Source organism: Syngnathoides biaculeatus, chromosome 4 (assembly GCF_019802595.1).
Source record: "Syngnathoides biaculeatus isolate LvHL_M chromosome 4, ASM1980259v1, whole genome shotgun sequence".
Taxonomy (NCBI): Eukaryota; Metazoa; Chordata; class Actinopteri; order Syngnathiformes; family Syngnathidae; genus Syngnathoides; species Syngnathoides biaculeatus.
The window spans coordinates 30,968,561-30,994,182 of record NC_084643.1 but is presented as its reverse complement, the minus strand read 5'-3'; the positions used below and the strand labels follow the sequence as shown (position 1 = coordinate 30,994,182).

Genomic DNA, 25,622 nt, shown 5'->3' with positions numbered 1-25,622 from the left:
GTGTGTGCGGGGCAGGGTGGCTCTTAATGACCTTGATAGCATGTCACTCGGTGCAGTGTATCTACTGATGAAGGTCCTGATAGAATTCTAAGGGTTCCGCATAAAGTTGAATAATTGTTGCTGCAGTCTGCGAGTGGTTCACTTGCAAGCTTATTGTTATGTATTTTGTGAACATTACGGCCAGGCGGTTTGAGAAAAGAACACATTAGTCTCAATATGTTAAGTCCATATTGCTCACACTATTACTATGGCATGCACCATTAGTAAAAGTACTAGAGGCCAATCTAAGCACTTCAAAGAATGTGAACATTGCTGTAACGCAATTATCAAATGCATTGCTCCATTTAACGCAAATAAGTTCATTTCCTCACTCCGCTATGCATGTCCGGATTCAGTATTCACTTTTAAGTTATTGCTCTTTTTATTCAGACAATGGAGAAATGCTTCAATTGAAGATGATACCATTGTGGCCCGGGCTCTAAAAAAGAGAAACAATCCCACCAACGAGCATCTTTTAGAGACAAATAGCCAGCAGCTACTGGAGAAATTGATGCACCAAATACAAAATGGCTTTTAAGTGTTTGCAACTCTGAAAAATGATTACATTTATGTTGTAGGAGCAGCGGTTTCATCAGAGCTTCAGAATGGCACTGACCTGCTAGTTTACTGTCTAAAGATGATTAACCAAACCTCAAATAGGGAAAACTGAACTACCAATCACCATCACATCTGCGTCTGCAAAGTTGAGAAAAGTAACAGTGTTTATTATATTTGACTTTAATGTAAACACACTCGAAACATAAAGCATTAAGTTGCAAAACTGGACATTTGTGGTGATAGAAGGTAAGAATGCAACCATTCGGATGGTTCATTGGAGACACACATCAATGATGCGGGATCGTCTTTAGTGGACGTTGCCTTCAAATGGCGACACTGAGAAACAATTGTCTCATTTCTCCTCTCACCTCGCTCCTCTGTCAACCCCCTCATCTCCTTGATCGAATTTCTGGTGGGAGGAGCTGGCATATCAACGGAGGAGCGATATAGGCAGTCAAGGACATCTAGTCACATTTCCCACTTACACGCAATGGATGCCAATTGTTTTCATTTGGTTTCAAAGTGCCTTCTATTTTTCAAACTTTTTAAATCTCCTTCCCAGATGAATTTGTGACACAACGCATCTGGAGAGTCTGACTAGAATCAACGTAATTAATTTGACCAAAGGTGTGCTTGGTGCTGCATCCCTGTCACTTGTTTGTGAATTGTGAAGCACATTGATGTGCAGTGCATTTCTTGAGTTTGGTGTTTTTAATCACAAAAAAAAAAAAAAACATATCGTATTTGTCCGTGACGTGCTTTACTGAAAAACAAAAAACTTCAATTCTGGAGATACACAATTTCAATGATTTTCATTTTTTCCCATCCACTCATTTCACAGGTATCTTCATTTCAAAAAGCAGACTTTAAACCTCAAACTTCTCACCAGTCCAAAAGATTTCCACCGACAGTAACTGAGTTTTATAAATAATAATCAAATTAATTTTTAAAATATTTAGAGAAAGAATATTCTAGCTCTCCCAGAACTTTGAATCTAAATAAATAGACCAAAAAAAGAAGTAAACAGTGATACTGAGCCTTAAAGTTGTATGCTAATCATAAATATCCATATGACATTTGTGCCAAGCTCCTCATCCAAGTCAATTTCTTATCCTGTCTATGGAGTTACTTCTCCATTTATACACTATGTCTTTCAAAATCAATTTCAAAAGAGTTCTGGGACATGGCAGCTGCCTTAGTGTTGGTCAAACACATTTTCTCATTAATTGAAAGATGCCGGGGTTGACTTATGATTCCCACATAAATAGTAATGGCTCCTGGTGAATGAGTCTCCCTATTAAATTCTTGTCTGTGATGAGGGGGTCTCGCGAGTGAAGGAAGCTCAACACAATGTCGTTGTTGTTGCAGACTAAATCATCCAGTTAGGATGCGCACGGGACTGCATGGAAACATGAATGAAACCAAAACTGCGTGTAAAATGCTATGCTGCTCATGCTGGTGTGTCACAAACAGCATCTGAAATCACAGTTTGAGTTCCTTTATCAGATTTGGTGGAACCCCTTAGATCAGCCACTTTGAGGCAATCTGCAGCCCAATTTGCAAAGTAATTGCGGGTTTTGAACATTCGGCTGCAAAGCCTTATTCATTGTCATTATGATGCACATTTTATAAGGTGCAAATCACACAGATCACAGAACTTTGGCTCATCTGGTAATCGTCATTCAGCGCCTCTTCCCGATTATCATACTATTAATGCCACATACGAGGCCGCCATGAATTATTCAAGAGCTTGTCTGCCGCAATAACGGACTTCCTACTGGCCTCACATCAAGTCTGTACAACATGTACTGTCGTATGCCAGCGTTATGGCTGCCCAGGTGTTATGTCTCCACCTAAAGGAACCCTGAAGAACTGAATAAACTATAATGCTGTGGATAACCATCTGAAGACTCCAAGTAGCCGTACAGTAAGATATAATTATAAATGCCTTTCATACTTGATGAGAGATTAGATAGAAGTGAATTCTGAAATACATTGGGCATATGTATGGAATGTACAGTATCCAAATGTATCTATTGGAATTTCCTCAAGGAGCGCTGTAGAAGTCTAAATGGAATTTAAGTTCATTGGTGTTTGGATAAAAGGTGATTTACATTTATTCAGATTTTTTAAAAATAATTTAAAACCTTGATATTTACACAAAGTAATAAGATAACAGTAAAATGTATTGCACTTTAAATGTGTGTGTGTGTGTGTGTGTGTGTGTGTGTATTATCTAAAAGTTGCAAAATTTCTTAGAGTTTGTAATATTGGAGTGTATATGTTGTGGCTTTCTGATATTTACCTGTTCAATTCAATCCATTTTTTTAATTTGGGAATATACCGCAATAAAACCAAGAGGAGCTTCTTGTGTTTTTTTTTTGACGAAATTGTGGATTACCACGGAAGGATTAAGAACATCAACACTATAAACTAAATAAAGAAATGTAGTGATGATAATTTAAAAAGAAGTTCAGTGTAAGGTTCATCAGTATTTATAGATATACATGCACACATATGTCTAGCACTACATGTACAGCAATGCCTTGTCATCATGATGCTTCAATACAAAACTTTTTAAAAGTGTCACAATAATAAGAAAGTGTCGATGACAAGCAAAATTACATGAATCCAGAAAGTTTCTCCTTGACTTTCTCTTCAATGTTTGAGAAGTATTTCATTTGGGCAAGCAGTGCCTTGGCAGCTTGGAGCTCTCCTGCCAGGAAAATAAGTAAAAAAATAAATAAAGGCAAGAAGACAGAGCACAAACGGAGGTTCAACTGATGACTCATTCAGCAACGTAGAGCCTCAGCATAGATTACAAAACTAGCGCGCAATGAGTAGGAGGAATGTCGGAGACGTTTCAAAGGGACTTCTTGATGTCTCACCTGCATGCAGGGCGCTGTCTATCTGCGCTGTCAAGCCTTTCAGTTTCCCTGCAAGCGAGGAGGATGCGACAAGTTCAATGACTGCACACGTTCACAAAAGGACCAGTTCTTTCATTGGGAACCCAATATTGCATCAGTGGATGTCTCTGAATGAAGGTACCACAAAGTGAATTTTGACAAAAAAAAAAAGTTTATCGCTTCATAGGGAAATGCAATTTGTTGGGAATATTGTATCTGCAACCTTGTGCTCTAAATATCAGATCAGCATATTACCTAATTGTTCAAAGGTTATATAAAAAGGCAATGTTGACCAACATTTGAGTGTTAATGTAAATAAATAAATAAATATATATATATATATATATATATATATATAAATAATTTTTTTTGGGGGGGGGGATTCCAAAGTTTGCACCAATGTTGTGCATTATGTCACGAAAGACAGCTGCCTTGTAAGACCTCAGCAAATATTGCAACTTTACACTTTCAGAGGATGAACTCCACAAGTGCGTTTTGGTTTACTTGTACAAATATTTATTCACAGTATTTATTTTATGGGTGACACCAAGGTTTTATGAGAATGACTCAATCACCCACAAAGACAATGAACTGATGTCTTAAAAGGGCCAAACCACTGAAGAAGTTAACAAGGAAATGTACACAAGAATTACAGTCTTGACTTATTGTAGTGAAGTGTAGATATGTAATGCAGTATGTTTATGTGAGACACTCAAACTGAGCAGACATGAAGTCATTTGTGTACCTTTTGTGTCTTGGCTGATCCGATCTGCTTCTTCTGGAGTCTCTGCCTGTTCAAGGGCTTCATTGATCTCCATCAGCTCCATCAGAAACTCAGCATCCACCCCGGAATGTGTACCTTCATCAATACGCATTCCCTTCAGCTCCAGCTGCAACGCGAGATGACGAGGGTGCACCGTTACGAATGACATGGCGACGCGTCGCATCTTTCAGACAGAAAGTAGACTGAGTTTGAACTCACCATATAAAGGCCACGACTCAAAGGTTTCAGCAGAGTCTGGTAGGCTTTGTTGACAAGTGCTGACTGATGCGCTGAATACTCCTGTTCTTCCTGAAAAGAACATCTCCTTGAAGATTTTCCTCTTATTTTAGTTCATAACTATTTACATATACTGCATTAAAGCAACTTTGTAGATTAACTCCACAAGTGTCTTTTTCATGTCACCACACAAGGGTGCAAGTGATGGCAAAGTCTGATGATAAGCGGAGAACGAGAAGGGAGGGGCTCAGTGTCAAGCCGCTGCTCCTCCACATTGAGAGGAGCCAGATGAGGTGGATGGATGGATGGATGGATGGATGGATGGATGGATGGATGGATGGATGGATGGATGGATGGATGGATGGATGGATGGATGGATGGATGGAAATTATGGCAGGCAATATGGTGCTGGTGGTACAGCAAACTCATTTGAAAGGCATTTATAATATATAACATTATATATATAGTATATAATATATAAGCGGCGGCACGGTGGAGCAGCTGGTAAAGCGTTGGCCTCACAATTCTGAGGACCCGGGTAGAATCCCGGCCCAGCCTGCGTGGAGTTTTTCATGATCCCCCCGTGCCTGTGTGGGTTTTCTCCGGGCACTACGTTTTCCTCCCACATCCCAAAAACATGCAACATTAGTTGGACAATCAAAATTGCCCCTAAGTGTGTTTGTGAGTGCGACTGTTTGTCTCTATGTGCCCTGCGATTGGCTGGCAACCAGTTCAGGGTGTAGCCTGCCTCCTGCCTGTTGACAGCTGGGATACGCTCCAGCACTCCCCGTGACCCTCATGAGGATAAACGGCAAAGAAAATGGATGGATGAATGGATGGATAATATATAAGCTATTTGTAAAAAAAAATAATACATGCACATTATGTTCATTAATAACTAAAATGCCCGTAGATGAAAAATTTAATATGAATATGTGTATGCATGTCTAAATGGACCCTGCGATTGGCTGGCGACCAGTCCAGAATGTGCCCTGCTTCTCACCCAGTCAGCTGGGACAGGTTCTAGTTCATTCGTGACACTGACGAGGACAAATGCTGCAGAAAGCGGATGGACAGATTTTGGACTTTCAGTAAGTGGCTCCAGTCATTCGCTCACTTTTTATTATGCCTGACAATCTTTTCTAATGCACTGATAAGGCTATGCACAAGTGCTTCTAAAAATAAGATAGAATGGAAAATATGTTGTTGACAGGCGCAAGTGTATTTTCAAGGTATATCCACTCTGTCAGGTCTTTTGGAAATATTGTAGTCTCACCAATTGTGTTGAGTTGTGTTTATAATATTGTGCAGCGGAGTAGGTGGGCGCCTTGTACAAGTAATGGGTTTTCTATATGTGATGCAGACCCCCAAGGCTAGACAATATCTAATTAAAAAATTGGCCAGAGGGGCGTAAGAATAAAACAGCCTAAACACAGGCTTTGTGTCAGGAAACCATTGCTGCTTCTCGTCTTTTGCAGATTGTGACTTCGGGGTGTGTTGCACTTTTATATCAGAGCGTACACAATATCAATGATGTGCAAAGCAACACACTCCTCACACACTCCTTGCTTACAATGCCTCATCTCCAACAGTCCAGCAATTTTCTTTTAATGATCCACAAGGGCACATTTAGTTGTCTGTTTTCCATCTATCCATCCTTTTTTTTTTTTTAAATCCAGTTTATCCTCACTACAGTCACGAGTGAGCTGGAGGCTGGAGCCCTCCCAGCTGACTGTGAGCCATTTTATACAACAAAAAAAAAGAGAAAATAAATAAATAAGCCTAAAAACACATTTTAACATATTATGGTGATTGCTCAGTACTTTGGAGAAGACATTTTTTCTGTGATATTTTTACAGTAGATATTTGAGACTTTTTTTCTGGGACAACTCCAGTATGTATTATAAGCAGTGTTGGGCATCGTTTGAATTTGAGTGACCAGATTCCAAATCCTTCATTTCGATTCCGGTTCCAAATGATTCTCGATTCAGATTATATTCGGGGGCTGGCTCAAAAAAGCCTCCATGATTTAAATCAGGGATCACCAACGGCCGGGCCATGAATTGGTACCAGTCTGTGGCACATTTCCCACCGGGCCACACAGAAATAATATACAATTTATTCATGACCGCATTCTAGCCAAATTAACTTTGACATACCAATATGTCTGTCTACTCTATAGATGTAATAACAAAACTGAATAGTATGTTGTCATAGAAATCCATTGGGGCTAGCAGTACATCTTTTTTATTTTTTATATATATATGTGTGTGTGTGTGTGTGTGTGTGTGTGTGTGTGTGTGTGTGTGTGTGTTGTGTGTGTGTGTGTGTGTGTGTGTGTGTGTGTCTGACGTAGGCACATCAGATTTGTTCCCACAAATACTAGCGAAGATGACTGAAAAACCGACATCTTTGGGCAGCTTTTCTGAGGAGCCTATAAGCTTGAAGAAAACGTAAGGTTCTTTTGATAGACAATAGCAAAAATCTTAAGTAAAATATGGGTTTCTCGCAACAGGTGACTCTCAGGCGCCAAGTCCGCTCTGCATAATATCTGGCCAAAAGCTAGCAAACGAGGAAAGGAAGCCTTCAAAGCTGCTTCGGCACATAAAGCCGAAGCACCATGGAATAAAAAATGAGCCTAAATAAATAAAAAACGAAGGACAGAGAAAACTACTGAGGGCCACCACATCAACAAATGTGAATGCACTGAGAGCATCATACCTCGTGGCCAACTGTATTGCTAAGCCAACAGACCTTTCACGATTGGAGAACTTGTTATGCCTGCGACCAAGGATATTTCCCATGAAATTTTAGGAAAGGCCACTGTTAAAAATGTTGCACAGATGTCTCTTTCTGCTGGCACTGTTACAAGGCGACTGACATTGAGGAGCAATTCCTGGAGAGAATTAAAAGGTGGGGGCCCGATGGAGCAGCTGGAAAGCACTGGCCTCACAGTTCTAAGGTCCAGGGTTCAATCTCGGCCCCGACTATGTGGAGTTTGCATGTTCTCCCCGTGCATGTGTGGGTTTTCTCCGAGCACTCCAGTTTCCTCCCACATCCCAAAAACATCCACCATTAATTGGACACTCTAAATTGCCTGTAGGTGTGATGGTGAGTGCGACTGTTGTCTGTCTCCGTGTCCGCTGCAATTAGCTGGCAACCAGTTCAGGGTGCACCTTGCCTTCTGCCTGATGTGAGGATAAGCGGCTAAGAAAATGGATGGATGGAGTTAAAATGTTACAATGGTACACAATTTAGGTGGATGAGAGTACTGATATTGGTTACAGTACTTACTTTTGTGCGATATACTTATCAGGAGGACATGCATGAGGACATGTTATGTTGTTGCCAATAAACACAACAGCTGTGAATGATGATATAGCGACAAAACTGAAGTGTTCATTTTGTGTCGGTGTGTGCACGGACAGAGCTGCATCTATGACAGGACGGCCGTCTTGTTTAACCCCTCGGATTGAGGAGGTTGCACCCGAATGTGACTCCACACATAATGTCATCACTGAAAAATGCTGCCTATTCCAAAAATATCAGTTGAAATGAATGATGTTGTTAAAATTATCCGCTCAACTCCCGTGTGCTCGCGCAGCTTTGTGAGGAGATGGATGCTGCGCACAAAGGCCTTCTTTAGCACACAAAAGTTAAGATGGCTATCCAGAGGGAGATCACTGGCCAGAGTGTTTGAGTTATGAGAGCCGCTGCAGAGATTTCTCTCAGAAAAGAACTCACCACTGGCGGCTCATTTCAGCCTCCTTTGCGCAGTATAATCTTAATCCAAGTGTAGGACTGAGGTGACCGCTTATTTATTTTAATATAGCTAACACTTTTATCTGCTGTTGCCAATGAATGAAAACACAGATCTGTGCCCCACTCTTCTTCGTTAGGTTCATTGTCAATTAAAATTAAAATACTTTCAAGAATACATTCTAAATGTTAAATTTATGTTATCACAGTTTTTGTCACCTGTTGATTAGATTTAAGGGAACTTAATGGCATGGGCCATAGTTCATAGAATTAAACAAAATAATTTCATGGTGCATTTTTGTTGAATACTAAACACGCAGTGCTCAACACACTGCATATGATTGCACACGAACAGTTTTGCCAGAAAACCTCTAAATTTGTTTCTGAAGTAACATTTTCCATGGAATATGGGGAAAAATAATCTAATTTGAAAGAGTATACCTCATAATAATTTCGAAATTTGCTTTTGTGTTCACTGAGAAATGGATGAGGTTACTTTTCATTTGGGCATAGTCATCAATGCTGAGCACTATAAAATTAATAATAATAAAAAAAAAAAAATACAGATGAAGTGGCAGATCACTCACACACCACGCTCCTGGACTCTGTTCCACTTACAAAACCCAGCCTACCGCAGATTTCTGGCTGAAGTTGTCTGGATGTAGGGAGCGTTGGAGCTCCAAATATCTTTTCTGCAGTTTGTGCATGTCCAGCACAAATGTGTCTTCACTGTAAGGGGGAAAAATGTAATACATATTATTGCGTATTTATTTGCTTATGAGAATGTTTTTATTTTCTTAATTTTAAATCAGCCCTGTTCAGCTATTTGGTCCTCCGATATAGTGGATCTTTTTATCCTGGTAAGAGTTTTGCTCACTTGAAAAGTGGGTGGCTTCAAAGAAAAAAGGTGCTCGTTCCTGAGTCATTGAACACATATAGATTTACCGTAATTTCCGGCCTATAAGCCGCGACTTTAATCACACGCTTTCAACCCTGCGACTTATGCGGTGATGCAGCAAATTTGTGCATTTTTTCTAACGGCCGCAAGGGGGCAGTCGAACGGAAATAGTAAGAGTGAGGCTGGTGGAATATGTGTGCCAAGGAAGTGACTTTTAACGGTATGTTTTTTTTTAACCAGCCCAGTTAGCACTGCGCTAGCGTTAGCGCTATGCCAGCGTGTTGCTGCTGTGTTACTGCCGTGCCTCGGTGATTTTTACCACTATGTTTTTTTAACCGGCCCTGTTAGTACTGTGCTACCGTGTTGTTACTGTGTAGGTGCTGCGGCTGTTTTTTTTTTTTTAATTTTTTATTTTTTACTAGCCCTGTTCATGCTACTGTATTGTTGCTATGTTAAGCTAAGCTAAGGTATTAAAACTTTGAAAAAGCTTTTTGTGTACCGTCTTTGTAAATATCTCATGTTTCAATGTGGGCACATGTGGCTTTTACACAGGTGCTGCTTAAGTATGTACCAAATGGTACTTCCTTTACAAATATGCTCTATAAGCTGGAAATTACGGTAAATGCCATGAAATAAAAGCTGTAATTCTGAACTTCTGTGTCATATACATCATTTTATCTGAAACCCAAATAGGTATACAAAAAAACAAAGGAATTGACCTTGCTCTTCTAATGCTTTTGGAGGGGACTGCACTATTGTTATTTTATTCACATGCATATGTAGGTATTCACTTTTTATTCAGTGAAATCACTCATCCATCTTCTCTTACGCTTCACTAGGGTCATGGGCGCGCTGGAGCCTATCCCAGCTACCCTTGGGCAAAAAGCGGGGTACAGCCTTAACTGGTCACCACCCAATCGCAGGGCACATAGAAAAAAAACAAAGATTCACACTCACATAACACTTACAGGCATTTTAGAGACTCCCATTAATGCTTTTTGTGGGGAATCGGAGTGCCTGGAGGAAACCCATTCAGGCACAAGGAGAACATGTAAGGATGGCACTTGAACCCTGGATCTCAGAACTGTGAGGCAGGTGCGCTAACCAGTCCCCGTGCGGCATCAGTGAAGTCAGTTTTTTGTTTTTAATTCTTGCAAATTATCTGGTAGACCCACAGATTATTGCTTGTGGACTACCTGGTATCCTCGGACTTACTTTGTGTAACACTATTCTAAGGAGTTTGATTTAATAGTCAATGAATTATTTTGCGGGGCCCTGAAATAATAGCTGGTGGACTGCCAACTCTACACTGAGGAACATTGTTCTCATGAATTTAGTGTAGTGTTCCAAGACTGAATTTTGTGTAGGAAGTGTGGGATCAATTCCCGCTCAGTGGCGGTGTTGATATGTGCCCTTCGACTGACTGGCGACCAGCTCAGGGTGTAGTCCGCCTTTCGCCTGAAGTTAGCTGGGATAGGCTCCAGTGCTGCCGCAACCCTTGTGAGTGGCTTGGAAAATGGAATGGAATGCAATTTGAGTAAATCCGTTATCTTTGGTTGGACCTCGAGCCTGTAACTAAAGATGGCTGATTATGTTTGAGATGAAAATGGTCAGATGCTCACCAATCCATTATGTTGAAGAAGGATGCACCCTCATCAGGAGGCTGTAGTACTTTACAAGACGAGCAGAAGAATGTAGGGCTTTTGTTAAAAGGTTCTTTGCACTTCCAGCAATTCATTAGGACATTGTCTGTGCTGTAACTTCGGACTGATGAGTCGTTACTGAAGCAGCAACTCCAGTGTCTCCCCAATCCTGTGGTTCTGAGGGCCATCTTGCTGCTCCATGCGTCCTTTGACAAGCCCAAAACACAAAAAGCACAGTGTGCTGGACATGTAACAACTTTAAAAGTGACAGGTCGACTCGTCGCGAGCCGGCGTGTGTGCGGCAGTGTCCGGAATAAGCCCACCGTTCGCAAAAAAATCAGTGACGCCATTTGGGAATTTTAAAAACACGCTTTTTGAAGTTGTTTTGCAACCCAAAACAAATACTTATGCATCTCCAGGAAGTGGCGTCTTTTTCTACGTTTAGTAAAAAAAAAAAAGAAAAAGAAAACCACACTGCCGCCAACTGGTTGGCGGTGACGGCCGTTAGCTGAAGCGTCCCGATTGTGCTCGGAGAACAGCGGCTTTTGCTATTAGCTTTAGCCGCCTAGCCACGAAAAAGCAAATATACACTTCTTCCAGTGGCGCCGGATTTAAACACACGCATTCAAACACAGTAAGTCAACGCTTCAAGCTGTTTTCACACATATTGTCTTAGCTCGCTGACATATTCTCCGGGGCGTTTTTCCACAATTAAGTTGAACCCGTGATAACACAAAGAGCCGGATGGTAAACATGTAGCTTGTTAGCTCGCTGGCTAATAGCATCCAAGGCTAGTCTGTAAAGATGTTCGTGCTAAGTATATTAGATACTGTTCACGTGACGTGTACTCAGTAAAACAATTACACTGATTTTTTTTCCCCCCATACAAACGGGTTATTATATTTTTTCCAAGCCCATCTTTGCTAATATTACTGCAGTAGAATGACTGAATCCAACTTCTTATTTAGAGGTAAATCACAGTCTTTCACTAACACTATGCGAATATGACTTTTTGTACATATAGTTACCATATGTCCACAAATGTCAAATGAAGCAAACAGTCTAACTAATCATTTTCTTTTCTAAATAAATTCAGCTTTTCACATAAGCTCATGGCAATCAGAGGGGCGATGGTCCATGAACGCTCATGGACACACAGAAAGCGGCTCGTCCATCACCAACAGCAACAGGCACTGGAGCCAAGATAACACAGTGAAACCGGTAAGTTACATGATTGCAACACGGGCCATGTGATGTGGTTTAGGGGGGGGGGGGGGCCAAGGAGCTCTGAAGTTGAGCCAGTATAAATCTGCTTTTTGGCCCCTGGAGCAGACTTGGTGTCCCCGACTTTATCGTTTCCGAACAAAGTAGACGCCCGTGATGACTGCCAGCGCCTGCCTCTTATTGTCTAAGTGTAGGTGTGTTGGAGAGGTGAGGGAAAAGGTGACACTATAGTGTCCCGGAGAGGCAACTGGTCGGAGACAGCACTTTCTATAAGGTAAACAGGATCTCTCCTCCTGAAGGTCGAGGGAGGTGCTTCTCAAGGCCCCCACAGACAATACTCTGGGTATTATTAACGGAAATGGCTAAGAATAGAGAGCTAGAGAGCGAGGTGGCTCCTCTGGCCGTCGCGTTGTTTGGGTTAAACATGCCAAAACGGAACATCATCTTTAGAGGAGTCCCTTCTCGAGCTTACATGCTGGGTGTGCCGCACACACGCCAAGCAAGGGGCTGATTGGAGACGCTGATGGACAACATCAGTAAAAGAGCTGACCAGGAATGCTGTTCACTGCGCACGGGTGGACTTATTGCCCTTTACAGATGTGTAAGTAGAAGACATTTTCGGCTGGCAATGCTCGTGAATAACTGCATGTTAATATTTATTGCTGTGATTCTCAGTGTGGTAGAACTACCACTAGTGCTATATGAAAGAATAACTTAGATTAATAAGGATAAAATTGACAATTAAAACGTGGAATACAATCAAACATAGTGGAACGTGACTTGTAGCTATGCAGAGATTACGTCTTGTTCACTAATTTTTAATATAGTACAGAATTTTTACAGTACTTTTCTGGCATAAAATATCTTTTACTTTTCAACTTCAATTCAGCACAGTTTAGTTGTTTAACGTTTAAGTACATTATTGGTACAAAGCTGTCACAATATTGGTAATTTTTGTAACTTATATAATACATTGTGATTAATTGCACTGGTCAACGACTTTGTGTTTTTTTTTCAGCTATTTTGGGATGTGTTTTATGTACTGAATCCGAATATCACATGGGTTCTGCTCAATAAGGCCAACATTCTGAACTACGTTCGTTTTTTTTACATATACTGGTATTTCATTGATATGTTTTGCATTTTTACTATTGATTACATACTACCATTGACAGTTGTTGAATTCAAATATCCAGGTTAATATAGAGGCCTTGCAATGAATGTGTTAAATATACATTTCTGCAATAAAAAAAAACCCTGCTTTCTTTTTGAGGAACTCTTTAGCCTTCGTAGGCAGTTATTTTAGTTATATTGTAACAGATTTCCACAGTCATTTGTTAATAAAACACTCCTGACTTTCATCATGCATGACAATGGTGCAGTAGTCTCATTGTACATGCACACGTGTAAAGGTCAACCACTGTAAAGTCAAGAAAACATTACAGCTTCCCTTTGGTTGCCCCCCCCCCCCCCAAACGCATGTCTAGTGTAAAAAGATGACTCCTCGGGTGATGTCATCCACAATGACCATTTCTGTGTATCATTTGAGGCCTACTTTTCCCTGAAAACTTTGGTTGGATTCAAATTGCCTAACATTTAGTGTGTCTTTTTCTTAACCTGTGCATCCACCTGTGGTCAGTAATACAACAGAATATCAGCTTTAAGTTTAACTACTAATTAGATCCAGATTTCACACTAAGTTGTGAGTACAGGAAGATGGGATCATTATACAGTTGAAATCAGAAGTTTACATACACTGTGCAAAAACACACATTTCACGTTTTGTGTCGCTGTTTGACGTCAAATCAGACTAAACCTCTCCTGCTTCAGTTTAGACAGGGTCACCAAAATGATTTAATTTAATTCAATGCCACAATAATGAGAGAGAAGATTTCATAGAGAATTTTAAATTATTTTTCATGGGCGCAAAAGTTTACATACATGCAAAGCATAATTGTTTGAACAGAGGGCACCTTCAAGCATCTGGAAATTGCACCCAAGGATGAGCCAGACTTGTGGAGCTCCATGATGATGACGATTCCTTCTCTTATTTTCTGGCTGATATCTTTTAATTTTCTCATGATTTCAAACAAGGAACCAATTTTTGAGGTATCGCCTTAAATACATCCCCAGGTGTATTGTCAATTAACTCGGATGTTGTCAGTTTACCTATCAGGAACTTCCAATGCCATAATCTCATCATATGGGGTTCCCCATGGTCATTAAAGAAATAGTACTTTTTGTGTATGTAAACCTTTGACTTTAAAGAAAATAATATAAAATTATCCAATCAATTATCTCTCTTGTTTTTGTGGGATTTAATAAAATGAAATCATTTTGGTGATCCTACCTGGCCTGAAACAGGAGAGGTTTAGTCTGGCTTGACTTCAGACGGTGAAACAAAAAATGAGATGTGTAAAATGTGTATGTAAAGTTCTGGCTTCAACTGTACATACAGTTTTTGTGACTTTTTTTTTGGTGTGTGTGTGTGTGTGGGGGGGGGGGGCTTGTAAGATCGAAAATTTACATTCGCTACATAAAGTTTGAAAAACTGTTCTATGACACAATACCCACAGGCATAATTACATTTTCTTAAATTAGATTTTCTAAAATTTCTCATCATTTAAGGTCTCACATAATCCTTCAATTAGCCGTTTCAATTCTTAAAAATTGTCAGATTTCATAGATGACGCTGCCGAGTTTTCAGCAGAAATTTTGAACAAGAATATGATGCAAACTCATTTGCATTTCTAAATCTGGAAAAAAGTAGCCGGGTAGTTAGTTATTAACTTGGGCATGAATGAAAGACCGGTTTAAGTTTTAGCAAACATAAAAGCTCATTCTTATGCTGGCTAAAGTCCATTTTTAATTACATCTTGTCAAGTGTGAAGCTGTGGTATGTAACTTTCGCACCTCTATTACTCTGATGACAATAAGACTATAATACAGTACACTAATTGACTATCTTTCACGCACACCCAAAAATGTTCATAATTGCCTCTAAAGGTAATTTTCATCATAGATATTCCACTGACTATAATCTCAAAACACAATCATTTAAAAGTTCTCTTAATTTACCTTCAAAAATACATTTTTCGCAATGGATTAGGTTTTTGATACAGCGCAAACATACGCGCATACGGAGAAGACTAACTTTCATCAAACTAGGCTAAACTTAGTTCCTCCCAGACATACAAAAATGTTATAATAATCAACATGTATCACTTCAACATCCTTACTTGACTTCAATTGTAGTACTACATTCCGGTCAGCTAAGAATTTGGCATCATATTGTAGCATCCTTGAATAGATGAAATTTTGAATAGTAAACCACATGTAGGCAAGGCTTCGTTTTATTTCACGACAGCCAAACATTTTCATGTTTGCCTCTCAAGATACAATTTGAGTTGGACCAGCTGACTAGCAAAATATTGTTTTCTTGAATTTAGATTTTTTTGGGGGGAATCCTCCATCACTGTTAAATATTTCACACTTATGCATGTGTTGTATCAAAAATGTCTTTAAAATTACAAATGCTGTGGTGTTATATTGAGACAATTATTTAATTGATTGTTTTTCCTCCATAGTCAGTCAAGGAAAAGTATGTAATAGTTTTTATGTTGTGATTTTTGTGATTTTGTGTTATTGCAATGTGCCAACACCTCAACTGTAGGAAGAGGATAATTTTTTGTTGTTCCATGCAAATTTAAGTGATGGAAAGAATATGAGAAGATGCAGAAAATTCCGCTTCATATTTAATTGACTTGATTTATTTGCCTCGAAAGCCCGCATCCAATATGGCATCCCATTTCAGAGATTAATTGGACCTGTTAAAAGCATCACATTGATTACTTTAGTGTATGAGGGAACAACCCATAAAAATCCAGAAGCTCATTTTCATACAGCCTTCAAATCGAGCAATGGTTTAAATTGATATAATTTCGTGAAACCTTTTATCAAAGCTCTGTTGAAAAATAGACAGAATATAGATATATAAAAATATTGCATGACCTCTGTTCATTTCAGAGAACCTAAATACCGAAGTTATAGTGTGTAGAAACTATATATATATATATATATTTATGAAGTAAAATTATCAAAATCGCATCAAAAACAAGGCCCAGTTTATATTTTGTCATTGAACATATCACGACATATGACAGTTACTGATTGGGAGTACTTTGTGTTTGACCCTGTTAGGTCCGAAAGGAAGGTGTTTATGGCTTGGCATCTCATTGTACTTCTTTCCTCAATTTGTTCTTTTTCCTTACAGATAAACCATGATCCCCATCACTGAACTGCGGTACTTTGTGGACACTCAGCCAGCCTACCGCATCTTGAAACCGTGGTGGGACGTGTTCACGGACTATATCTCCATCGTTATGCTCATGATCTCGGTGTTTGGGGGGACTCTGCAGGTCACCCAAGACAAGATGATCTGCTTGCCCTGCAAGTGGGTGGTCGATCAGACCTGTAAGAAAAACTTAAATTCCACATTCACTACACCTTTGTCGTGGGAGCCCAAAGGAATCCAGTATGATTTGGACCGGCACCAGTACAACTATGTAGACGCCGTGTGCTATGAGACTAGATTGCACTGGTTTGCCAAGTATTTCCCGTACCTGGTGTTACTCCATACCCTTATTTTCCTGGCCTGTAGCAACTTTTGGTTCAAGTTCCCCCGCACTAGCTCCAAACTAGAGCATTTTGTTTCCATCTTACTGAAGTGCTTCGACTCACCGTGGACCACGAGGGCTCTGTCAGAAACGGTGGTTGAAGAAAGTGATCCGAAACCCATGAAAATGAACGGCTCAATGGAGCACAAGGAGTCTGTGATCAGCGAAGATGTGGAAGCCAGTGTTCCTATGCTCCAGAGGACAAAGACACGCCTTGAGCAGGGTATTGTTGACCGAACGGAGACGGGGGTTTTGGATAAGAAGGAAGGCGAACAGGCAAAAGCTCTGTTTGAAAAAGTCAAGAAGTTCCGAATACACGTGGAAGAAGGAGACATCGTGTACAGGCTGTACATTCGTCAGACTATTATCAAGGTCATCAAATTTATCTTGATAATCTGCTACACGGGGTATTATGTGAACGATATTAAGTTCAGCGTGGACTGCAATGTTGATATAGAGAGTCTGACTGGTTACAGCGTATATCGCTGTGCTCATCCATTGGCTACACTTTTTAAAATCTTGGCCTGTTTTTACATTAGCTTAGTGGTGGTGTACGGCTTCATCTGCATGTATACGCTTTGCTGGATGCTCCGACGCTCTCTCAAGAAGTATTCGTTTGAGTCGATACGAGAAGAGAGCAGCTACAGTGACATACCAGATGTTAAAAACGACTTTGCATTCATGTTGCATATGATAGATCAGTATGACCCACTGTACTCCAAGCGCTTTGCCGTGTTCCTCTCAGAAGTGAGCGAAAACAAACTGAGGCAGCTCAACCTCAACAATGAGTGGACGCTGGACAAGCTCAAGCAGAGGATAACTAAGAACTCTCAAGAGAAGTTGGAGCTGCACCTTTTCATGCTAAGTGGCATTCCAGACACAGTATTTGACCTGATGGAGCTGGAGGTTCTCAAATTGGAGCTTATACCGGATGTGACTATTCCGCCGATAATCGCTCAGCTCGTCAATCTGAGGGAGATGTGGCTTTACCACACCCCGGCCAAAATTGAAGCTCCGGCGTTGGCTTTTTTGCGGGAGAATTTGAAGTCACTCCACATCAAATTCACAGATATCAAAGAGATTCCTTTGTGGATTTACAGTTTGAAGAATCTCAGTGAGCTTCATCTGACCGGGAATCTGAGCGCTGAGAACAACCGCTACATTGTCATCGATGGGCTGAGGGAGCTCAAAAGGCTCAAAGTTCTCCGTCTAAAGAGCAATCTCACCAAGCTGCCTCAGGTGGTGACCGACGTAGGCATGCACCTCCAGAAGCTGTCAGTCAATAACGAAGGCACCAAGCTAATGGTGCTCAACAGCTTAAAGAAAATGGTCAATCTGACGGAACTAGAGCTGATCCGCTGTGATCTCGAGCGCATACCACACTCCATCTTCAGCTTGCACAACTTGCAGGAGATCGATTTGAAAGACAACAACCTGAAGACCATCGAGGAGATCATCAGTTTCCAGCACCTGCACAGGCTGGTCTGCCTTAAACTCTGGTATAATCAGATTGCCTATATCCCCATTCAGATTGGCACGCTGATCAACTTGGAGAAACTCTACCTGAACAGAAACAAGATTGAGAAGATTCCCAGCCAGTTGTTTTATTGTCGCAAGCTTCGCTTTCTGGACCTGAGCCATAACAACTTAACCAATATCCCACCTGACATTGGCTCCTTGCAGAACCTTCAGTACCTTGCTGTGACTGCCAATCGGGTGAGTAAATGAGCTGTCATTGAGCCTGCTCATTTCCACAATTCAATTCAGTATTTTAATTTTAATTGAAAAGGGTCCCAGAATAATGTGAACAGGTCAACCTTCCTGCCAGGCTGTTGTGGCTGTCTATGGTTCTTTCACATTCTACTGAGGCTCCTGATTGCTAAACAAATGCATTCTTTAATTGCCACTATGTCTTATTTCTTCAAATTTAAATAATCCAATTCACCAAACATACAACGAGAGTTATTGGCTTCTGCAAGATAAGTTTTTCCTTTCTCATCCCACAAATGCATCTTCCTTGCAGCTGTGGCACCATATAAAATGGTCATGAACTTTTCAACAGCAATCATTTTTAAACAAAGAACTGATCTACCAAACATATTTTTGTTCCAATTTTGAATTTCATAATCATTGTTAAAGTGATGCGATTCCACTGTTGAATGGCTTAATTTGCTCATCAACAACTGATGGGTTACATTGGCCATCTACAACCCTGTGTTTGTAGTTTTACTATCAAATTGTAACATTTCCCCTTTTTCCTCTCCCCACCCCATCAACCATCTTCTCATGAAGATCGAGAGCCTGCCCAATGAGCTCTTCCAGTGCAAGAAATTGCGTACTTTGAACCTGGGCAACAACTGCTTGCAGTCTCTGCCGTCACGCTTCGGCGAGCTGACCGGACTGACGCAACTTGAGCTGAGAGGCAACCGTCTGGAGTGTCTGCCCGTGGAGCTGGCCGAATGCCGGCAGCTAAAGAGAACTGGTCTTGTTGTGGAGGAAGACCTCTTTAACACGCTTCCAACAGAGGTCAAAGAACAGTTGTGGAGGACGGATAAGGAGCAGATCTGAACGTAGCGATTGGTTGATGGTTAATAATCTGGGAGGCCAGTCACTGAAGCGACTGCCCCAGTCCACAGACGGGATGGTGTCATGAAAAGCCAGTAAGAGAGGCGAAAGATTCACTGGTGTGGCACAGTTTTTGTTCTTTTAGTGCTTAGCTTCCCAGATGAATTTTGGACATAGACTGTTTCACTGATGATGGCTTTTTTTTTTTTTTTTTAGCAATGATAAGAGAATACATTATTGATCCCAAAGGGAAATTGGAGATGCAGTGCCATTGTGATGTTTGTTTACATTTTATGCATCTCAATGATGGCAGAGAATTTTAAGTATGCAAAGTGATAGGCCAACTAGACTAAGTGTTATTTAGTTTTTTTTTTTTTTTTTTTTTTTTTTTTTTTTTTTTTACAATTCACAAGAACTAAGGAGAACATTGTTCTGTATTCTTGGACATGTTACGTAAGGGAGCCACAGAGATGCCAAGGTGACCCTGCATGGTCTTTGTTTTGTATTCTTTCCTTGTATTCAGCGGACTTAGTTTTGGACTCCTGATGGACAATGAGTTGACTTATTTGAAGGACATTATTAAGCAGATCAAAGATGGGTGAACATTAAGCTCATTATATCATGTTACCTGTTGCATATGTATTTACAACCGTACAAAGTACAACTACGCTGTCAAGTTGACAATCAGTAAAGTTTAAATCAAAAATGATATGCCGGGTCCATATAACCTCCATTACCTTGGCCCCAACCCGTATTTGAGGAAACCTACCAGTATGGAATTCCAGGCCTACCTATAAGCATATACTGTAAAAATATTTTGGAAAAAAAGTGAGTGAAAGGTGTGATCCAAAGCTATTAATATATGAGTAAATGTGAGTGGGTGTGCCGTTCTAGGTTGTTGCTCGGTCTGGGTGGGTAACCTTGCCCATGATTTTGACAGTGCAATTCTAAAAACAAACCTCAGAGGAACACTAATAAAAAGATTCAACTGCTCATTTTGTTGCATTACATTTTCCCACAAAGGAAATGGCCAGTAAAATGAAAAGAAATAAAGGTTCCCCACTCTTGTAGAAGTACACAAGGTTTTTTTGGGGTTATGTTAATAATGTTACAAAGTAACGCAGAAAAAGCTCACTGACTTACCAAGCTAGGTCTAATTCAGCCAAATGAACACATTTTAGAGACATTTTGTTACTGACATGTATATTTGGTTGTCGTTTGTCCGATACGCACAATTACTTTGATAAAGTGGAGCAAGTAGAATTGGTCAATTATATCATAAAATAATAGTGATGTAAAAAAAAAAAAAACATTGTGGCATTGAGATCATGATAAATCATCTCCCAGAGACAGAAAAAAAAGATGAAGTTTGTCTGTATTATAAAAGCTCTGTGGCCACTTGCCTTAACTATAGTTCATGTTTCTTTTTATGTACTGTTGTTTTGTTTTTTGGGTGTGAGTCTGTTTGTACACTTGACCCATCGAAGCTCATGCAGAAGACTACTTGGCCCCGAATAATCATGGCTAAAACATTTGTATTTTATTTTATTTTGTTTTGTAATACATTAATCATTGATTAGTCAGAGCTAACTGGAAGGATTAGTTGAGAGAATCATCTTGTTGGCTATGCTCCTTTTTACAATTAAATAGTAGCATATAACTTATTACTTTGCAAAGTTCTGTTGAGATCATTCCTCATTGTTCTGGTGATGAAAGTGAGTCATGGGAGTGTGAAATGAAAAACCACTTCAATACAAATCTTTTCCAAATAAAAACAAAGTGTGACCTGTCTACTGAAATATTCAATTGGCTCGTTCTTAAATTGTTCTAAGGTGACAAATGTCACATGGTTAGGGCACATTTATCTAGAAACCAAATGTTCCACATTACAGTGTGGCCTAGTTATTGACAGTATTGTTATACAGCACTCAACTGCAACATTTTTTTATTATTCCTAGAATTAAGAAAAAAAAATGTGCGAACCCTAACGGGACAAGCCAAAAGAAACTTTTTTATTTTTTTTTTATTTTTTATCTGTGGCATCAAGAACAAGAGCTGGTACTCTACTTATGTTAAAAATAAAAATTGTAATGTTATTCTATTATTGTATTCTATTGGCATGAGATTTTTTTTTAATGTATGCCATTTGTACCCTTATTTTCAATATCCGAAAACACTGTCCCAACGAGATTTCCCAGGAACCCATACCGGTAGAGGTATGGAAGCAATTTGGAGAGATGGCTGTGGAGTTTTTGACCAACTTATTCAACAGAATACTAGCGGGCGAAAAGATGCCTGAAGAATGGAGGAAAAGTGTTCTAGTTCCCATTTTTAAGAACAAAGGGGATGTTCAGAGCTGTGGGAACTATAGAGGAATAAAGTTGATGAGCCACACAATGAAGTTATGGGAAAGAGTAGTGGAGGCTAGACTCAGGACAGAAGTAAGTATCTGCGAGCAACAGTATGGTTTCATGCCTAGAAAGAGTACCACAGATGCATTATTTGCCTTGAGGATGCTCGTGGAAAAGTACAGAGAAGGTCAGAAGGAGCTACATTGCGTCTTTGTGGATCTAGAGAAAGCCTATGACAGAGTACCAAGAGAGGAACTGTGGTACTGCATGCGTAAGTCTGGTGTGGCAGAGAAGTATGTTAAAATAGTACAGGACATGTATGATGGCAGCAGAACAATGGTGAGGTGTGCCTTAGGTGTGACAGAGGAATTTAAGGTGGAGGTGGGACTGCATCAGGGATCAGCTCTGAGCCCCTTCCTGTTTGCAGTGGTAATGGATAGGCTGACAGATGAGGTTAGACTGGAATCCCCTTGGACCATGATGTTCGCAGATGATATTGTCATATGCAGTGAAAGCAGGGAGCATGCAGAGGAACAATTGGAAAGATGGAGACATGCACTGGAAAGGAGAGGAATGAAGATTAGCCGAAGTAAAACAGAATATATGTGCGTGAATGAGAAAAGTGGAGGGGGAAGAGTGAGGCTACAGGGAGAAGAGATAGCGAGGGTCGACGACTTCAAATACTTGGGGTCAACAATACAGAGCAAGGGAGAGTGTGGTCAGGAAGTGAAGAAACGGGTCCAAGCAGGTTGGAACAGCTGGCGAAAGGTGTCTGGTGTGTTATGTGACAGAAGAGTGTCTGCTAGGATGAAGGGCAAAGTTTACAAAACAGTGGTGAGGCCGGCCATGATCTACGGATTAGAGACGGTGGCACTGAAGAGACAACAGGAAGCTGAACTGGAGGTGGCAGAAATGAAGATGTTGAGGTTCTCGCTCGGAGTGACCAGGTTGGATAGGATTAGAAATGAGCTCATTAGAGGGACAGCCAAAGGTGGATGTTTTGGAGACAAGATTCGAGAGAGCAGACTTCGATGGTTTGGACATGTTCAGAGGCGAGAGAGTGAGTATATTGGTAGAAGGGTGCTGAGGATGGAGCTCCCAGGCAAAAGAGCGAGAGGAAGACCAAAGAGAAGGTTTATGGATGTGGTGAGGGAAGACATGAGGGCAGTTCGGGTTAGAGAGGAAGATGCAGGAGATAGGCTAAGATGGCAAAAGATGACACGCTGTGGCGACCCCTAAAGGGATAAGCCGAAAGGAAAAGAAGAAGAAGAAGAAGATTTGAAGAGTTTGTTTTCAAAACGAGACATAGGCATTTTTTTCAGATTTACGAAACTCGCGCCAAAATTATACATTCTGAACTGGATAATTTTGGCGCGAGTTTCGTAAATCTGAAAAAAATGCCTATGTCTCGTTTTGAAAACAAACTTCATTTTTTCATCATCTTATTTACCATTGAGTTTACATTAGGTATTTAATACATTTTGATTAGTAGATGCTATGTAACAGCAAAATTTTAATATTGAGTAAAAGATGTTTTTGAGTCAGCCGCTGATGAAAATGTAGTTGATTTGTACGATATAAAGAAAACTGCGTATCATGTGAATAGTTTGTTTATGTTGATTTGTTTAGTTGTTAACAGGTTACATGTTGCATTTTTTTTCTTTTTTTTTTTTTAGTATCGGTAAAAAAAAATGAAACCTTTTGGTTAACAAAATACGATGAAATTTTGGATTTTGTCTAAGGTGTACCTGTTTAACATCAATTCTGACTCTGGACAGACTGTATGAGTTGCATATTTTTTATACCAAAATAAACGTTGAAATGTTACTACCACGGTCGTTAAGGTTCATTTTAAACCGTTAAAATCATTTCAGGGTGAAACATTTGACGTCGACAGTGGGTTCTCAATTTACGGCCATTTCCTTCATACATACGTAGATAGAAAGGCGCTGTAGTCTATCCCTTACTTATACTAGCCTAACTCTGAAGTATTGTTATAATCACAATAAATATTTGTACGAAACCCTCCAGGCCACAAATATTAAAAATACAAAACATTAACTATGCGTTCCATCTTTTGCAGTTTGTAACCGCGAATGTCCCCGGAATTAGTCATCCGAGTAGATGTATTCACACGGACCTTTTTGGGCGACACACCCCCTCTGTCGCCAATCGCAATATTTAAAATGGTAAATTGTTTTATATTTAGGAATCTGCAACCATAAATAACAAAGCGGCACAGAGGATATTTCCTAATTGTGTTTACAAAGGACTTTGGTTTGTTTAGAACTATTGCGCCCGAACTGACTATTTTGTCAAATGTTTTCTGTTGTGTGTACAGGCTGTTACTCTTCACACCGATTTAGGGGACATAAAAATTGAAATATTCTGTGAACGCGCTCCGAAAGCTTGCGAGGTCAGTCAAGTATGTTTTATACTCATAAATTTTGCTTCACGTCGCATTTTCCTTCAGTCTTTCAACGACGACGTCGAACCGTTTTTATTATGTTTTTAAAAGCAAATGTGACGTTGTGTTTCTCGTGGGGGGGGGGGCAGGAGATCCATTCAAACTACAGTTGTATACATTCGGGAAAAAATCTGGTTCGTTCGACCCTGTTATTTAGTATTGTGAGAGCATTAGCGTGGTTGTAGAGAACTGTGGGGACAGCACAATGAAGCAGCGGGTAGCGAGTCACGCAGTTTGTGGAGGGTCCAGTCTGTTGTGTGAATTGTGCATGTTTTCTTTGTGTACTCTTGACACCCACCCACATTCAAAAATCCTTCCATAGTCTCTAAATCGCCCATAGAATGTCTATGTGGCTTACAACACATTATTATTGAAAGTAAATGTTACTTTATTGTACAGTTTGGTCCCCAGTTACATCACGAACAATGTGACTACTTCGAAACTAGTGAATCTTTCTAACATTTACAGTGTTTATTTGCAGAACTTTCTCGCCCTGTGCGCCAGCGGCTTCTACAAAGGGTGTATCTTCCACCGAAACATTAAAGGCTTCATGGTGCAAACTGGGGACCCAACAGGTAGTAGAAGACTACATGAAACGATTATTTAAAATTCCAAACTTCTCACCCCACTTTGCGTGATTTGTTCCTTCATTCCATTTCGATGCAAATTCCCATAGGCACCGGCAAAGGAGGAACTAGCATATGGGGCCGTAAGTTTGAAGATGAGTTCAGTGAACATTTAAAAGTGAGTCGGCCTCTTTGCAATTTGTATTTAAAGTGTACCTTGTTTACATGTACCCTGCAATTGGCTGGCAACCAGTTTGGGGTGTACCCCGCCTCCTGCCCGAAGATAGCTGGGATAGGCTCCGGCACTCCCGCGAACCTCGTGAGGATAAGAGGCTCAGCTGCTGCAGTGCTACTGTTACACTATTTCAAACTGCTCAGAACTTCCTCCACCCTGACCAAGGCCCCAGTTCCAGCTAAAAAAAAAATAAAAAGACAAACAGCCCGAAAACATGATGCCGACAGCGGCATGTTTCACTGTCCTTTTGTTGATCAGCAGCACTGTGTAAAAATCCTCCTTTTTTGTTTCAGCATAATGTTAGAGGAGTGGTCTCCATGGCAAATAATGGTCCAAACACCAATGGCTCCCAGTTTTTCTTCACGTACGCCAAGCAGCCTCATCTGGACATGAAATATACTGTGTTTGGAAAGTATGTACAGTATCGTGACCTAATATGTCCAAAGTGACTTTTGTTTTCCAATTATGTTGATGGAAAATGTTATTTTTCTAGGATTATTGATGGCTTAGAAGCGCTGGATGAGCTGGAGAAACTCCCCGTGCATGAAAAAACTTTCCGACCGTTGACTGAAACTCGCATTAAGGATGTAACCATTCATGCCAACCCCTTTGCTGGGTAGAAAACTTCACATTTTGCCCAAAAAAACTGTTTTCAACGTATTCTTATGGGAAAAGTTTCCAGATGAATGATTTTATTTTTTTTTTGTAGTAAATAAAATGTGATCAAATGTATAA

The 25,622-nt window shown here is 40.2% G+C and overlaps 3 protein-coding genes across 7 annotated transcripts; 2 read left to right on the top strand and 1 right to left on the bottom strand.

Annotated features, from left to right (window-relative positions):
• Positions 1-3,076: 3,076 nt before the first annotated feature.
• hscb (HscB mitochondrial iron-sulfur cluster cochaperone) lies at positions 3,077-24,812 on the bottom strand. 4 transcript variants are annotated; one of them, XM_061817118.1, is made up of 7 exons: positions 24,711-24,812; positions 10,783-11,009; positions 8,895-8,991; positions 4,486-4,575; positions 4,249-4,393; positions 3,486-3,533; positions 3,077-3,313 (listed from the first exon to the last, which is right to left on the bottom strand). In XM_061817118.1, the coding sequence occupies exons 1-7, from the start codon at positions 24,735-24,737 to the stop codon at positions 3,219-3,221; spliced, it is 729 nt and encodes a 242-aa protein (XP_061673102.1). In that variant the 5' UTR covers positions 24,738-24,812; the 3' UTR covers positions 3,077-3,218. The 4 variants fall into 4 exon arrangements, with proteins under 4 accessions (XP_061673102.1, XP_061673103.1, XP_061673100.1 ...); XM_061817119.1 differs by lacking the exon at positions 24,711-24,812 and adding an exon at positions 11,832-11,975; XM_061817116.1 differs by lacking the exon at positions 24,711-24,812 and having other exon boundaries at positions 10,783-11,201.
• Positions 11,900-21,066, top strand: lrrc8ab (leucine rich repeat containing 8 VRAC subunit Ab). Its single transcript, XM_061817115.1, has 3 exons — positions 11,900-12,024; positions 16,301-18,419; positions 18,996-21,066. Exons 2-3 carry the CDS (start codon positions 16,308-16,310, stop codon positions 19,269-19,271), a joined length of 2,388 nt encoding a protein of 795 aa, XP_061673099.1. The 5' UTR covers positions 11,900-12,024; positions 16,301-16,307; the 3' UTR covers positions 19,272-21,066.
• ppil3 (peptidylprolyl isomerase (cyclophilin)-like 3) lies at positions 23,654-25,622 on the top strand. Of its 2 annotated transcripts, XM_061817121.1 has the most exons (6): positions 23,654-23,808; positions 23,961-24,035; positions 24,568-24,661; positions 24,763-24,830; positions 25,181-25,299; positions 25,381-25,622. In XM_061817121.1, the coding sequence occupies exons 1-6, from the start codon at positions 23,716-23,718 to the stop codon at positions 25,505-25,507; spliced, it is 576 nt and encodes a 191-aa protein (XP_061673105.1). In that variant the 5' UTR covers positions 23,654-23,715; the 3' UTR covers positions 25,508-25,622. The 2 variants fall into 2 exon arrangements, with proteins under 2 accessions (XP_061673105.1, XP_061673106.1); XM_061817122.1 differs by lacking the exon at positions 23,961-24,035 and having other exon boundaries at positions 23,701-23,808.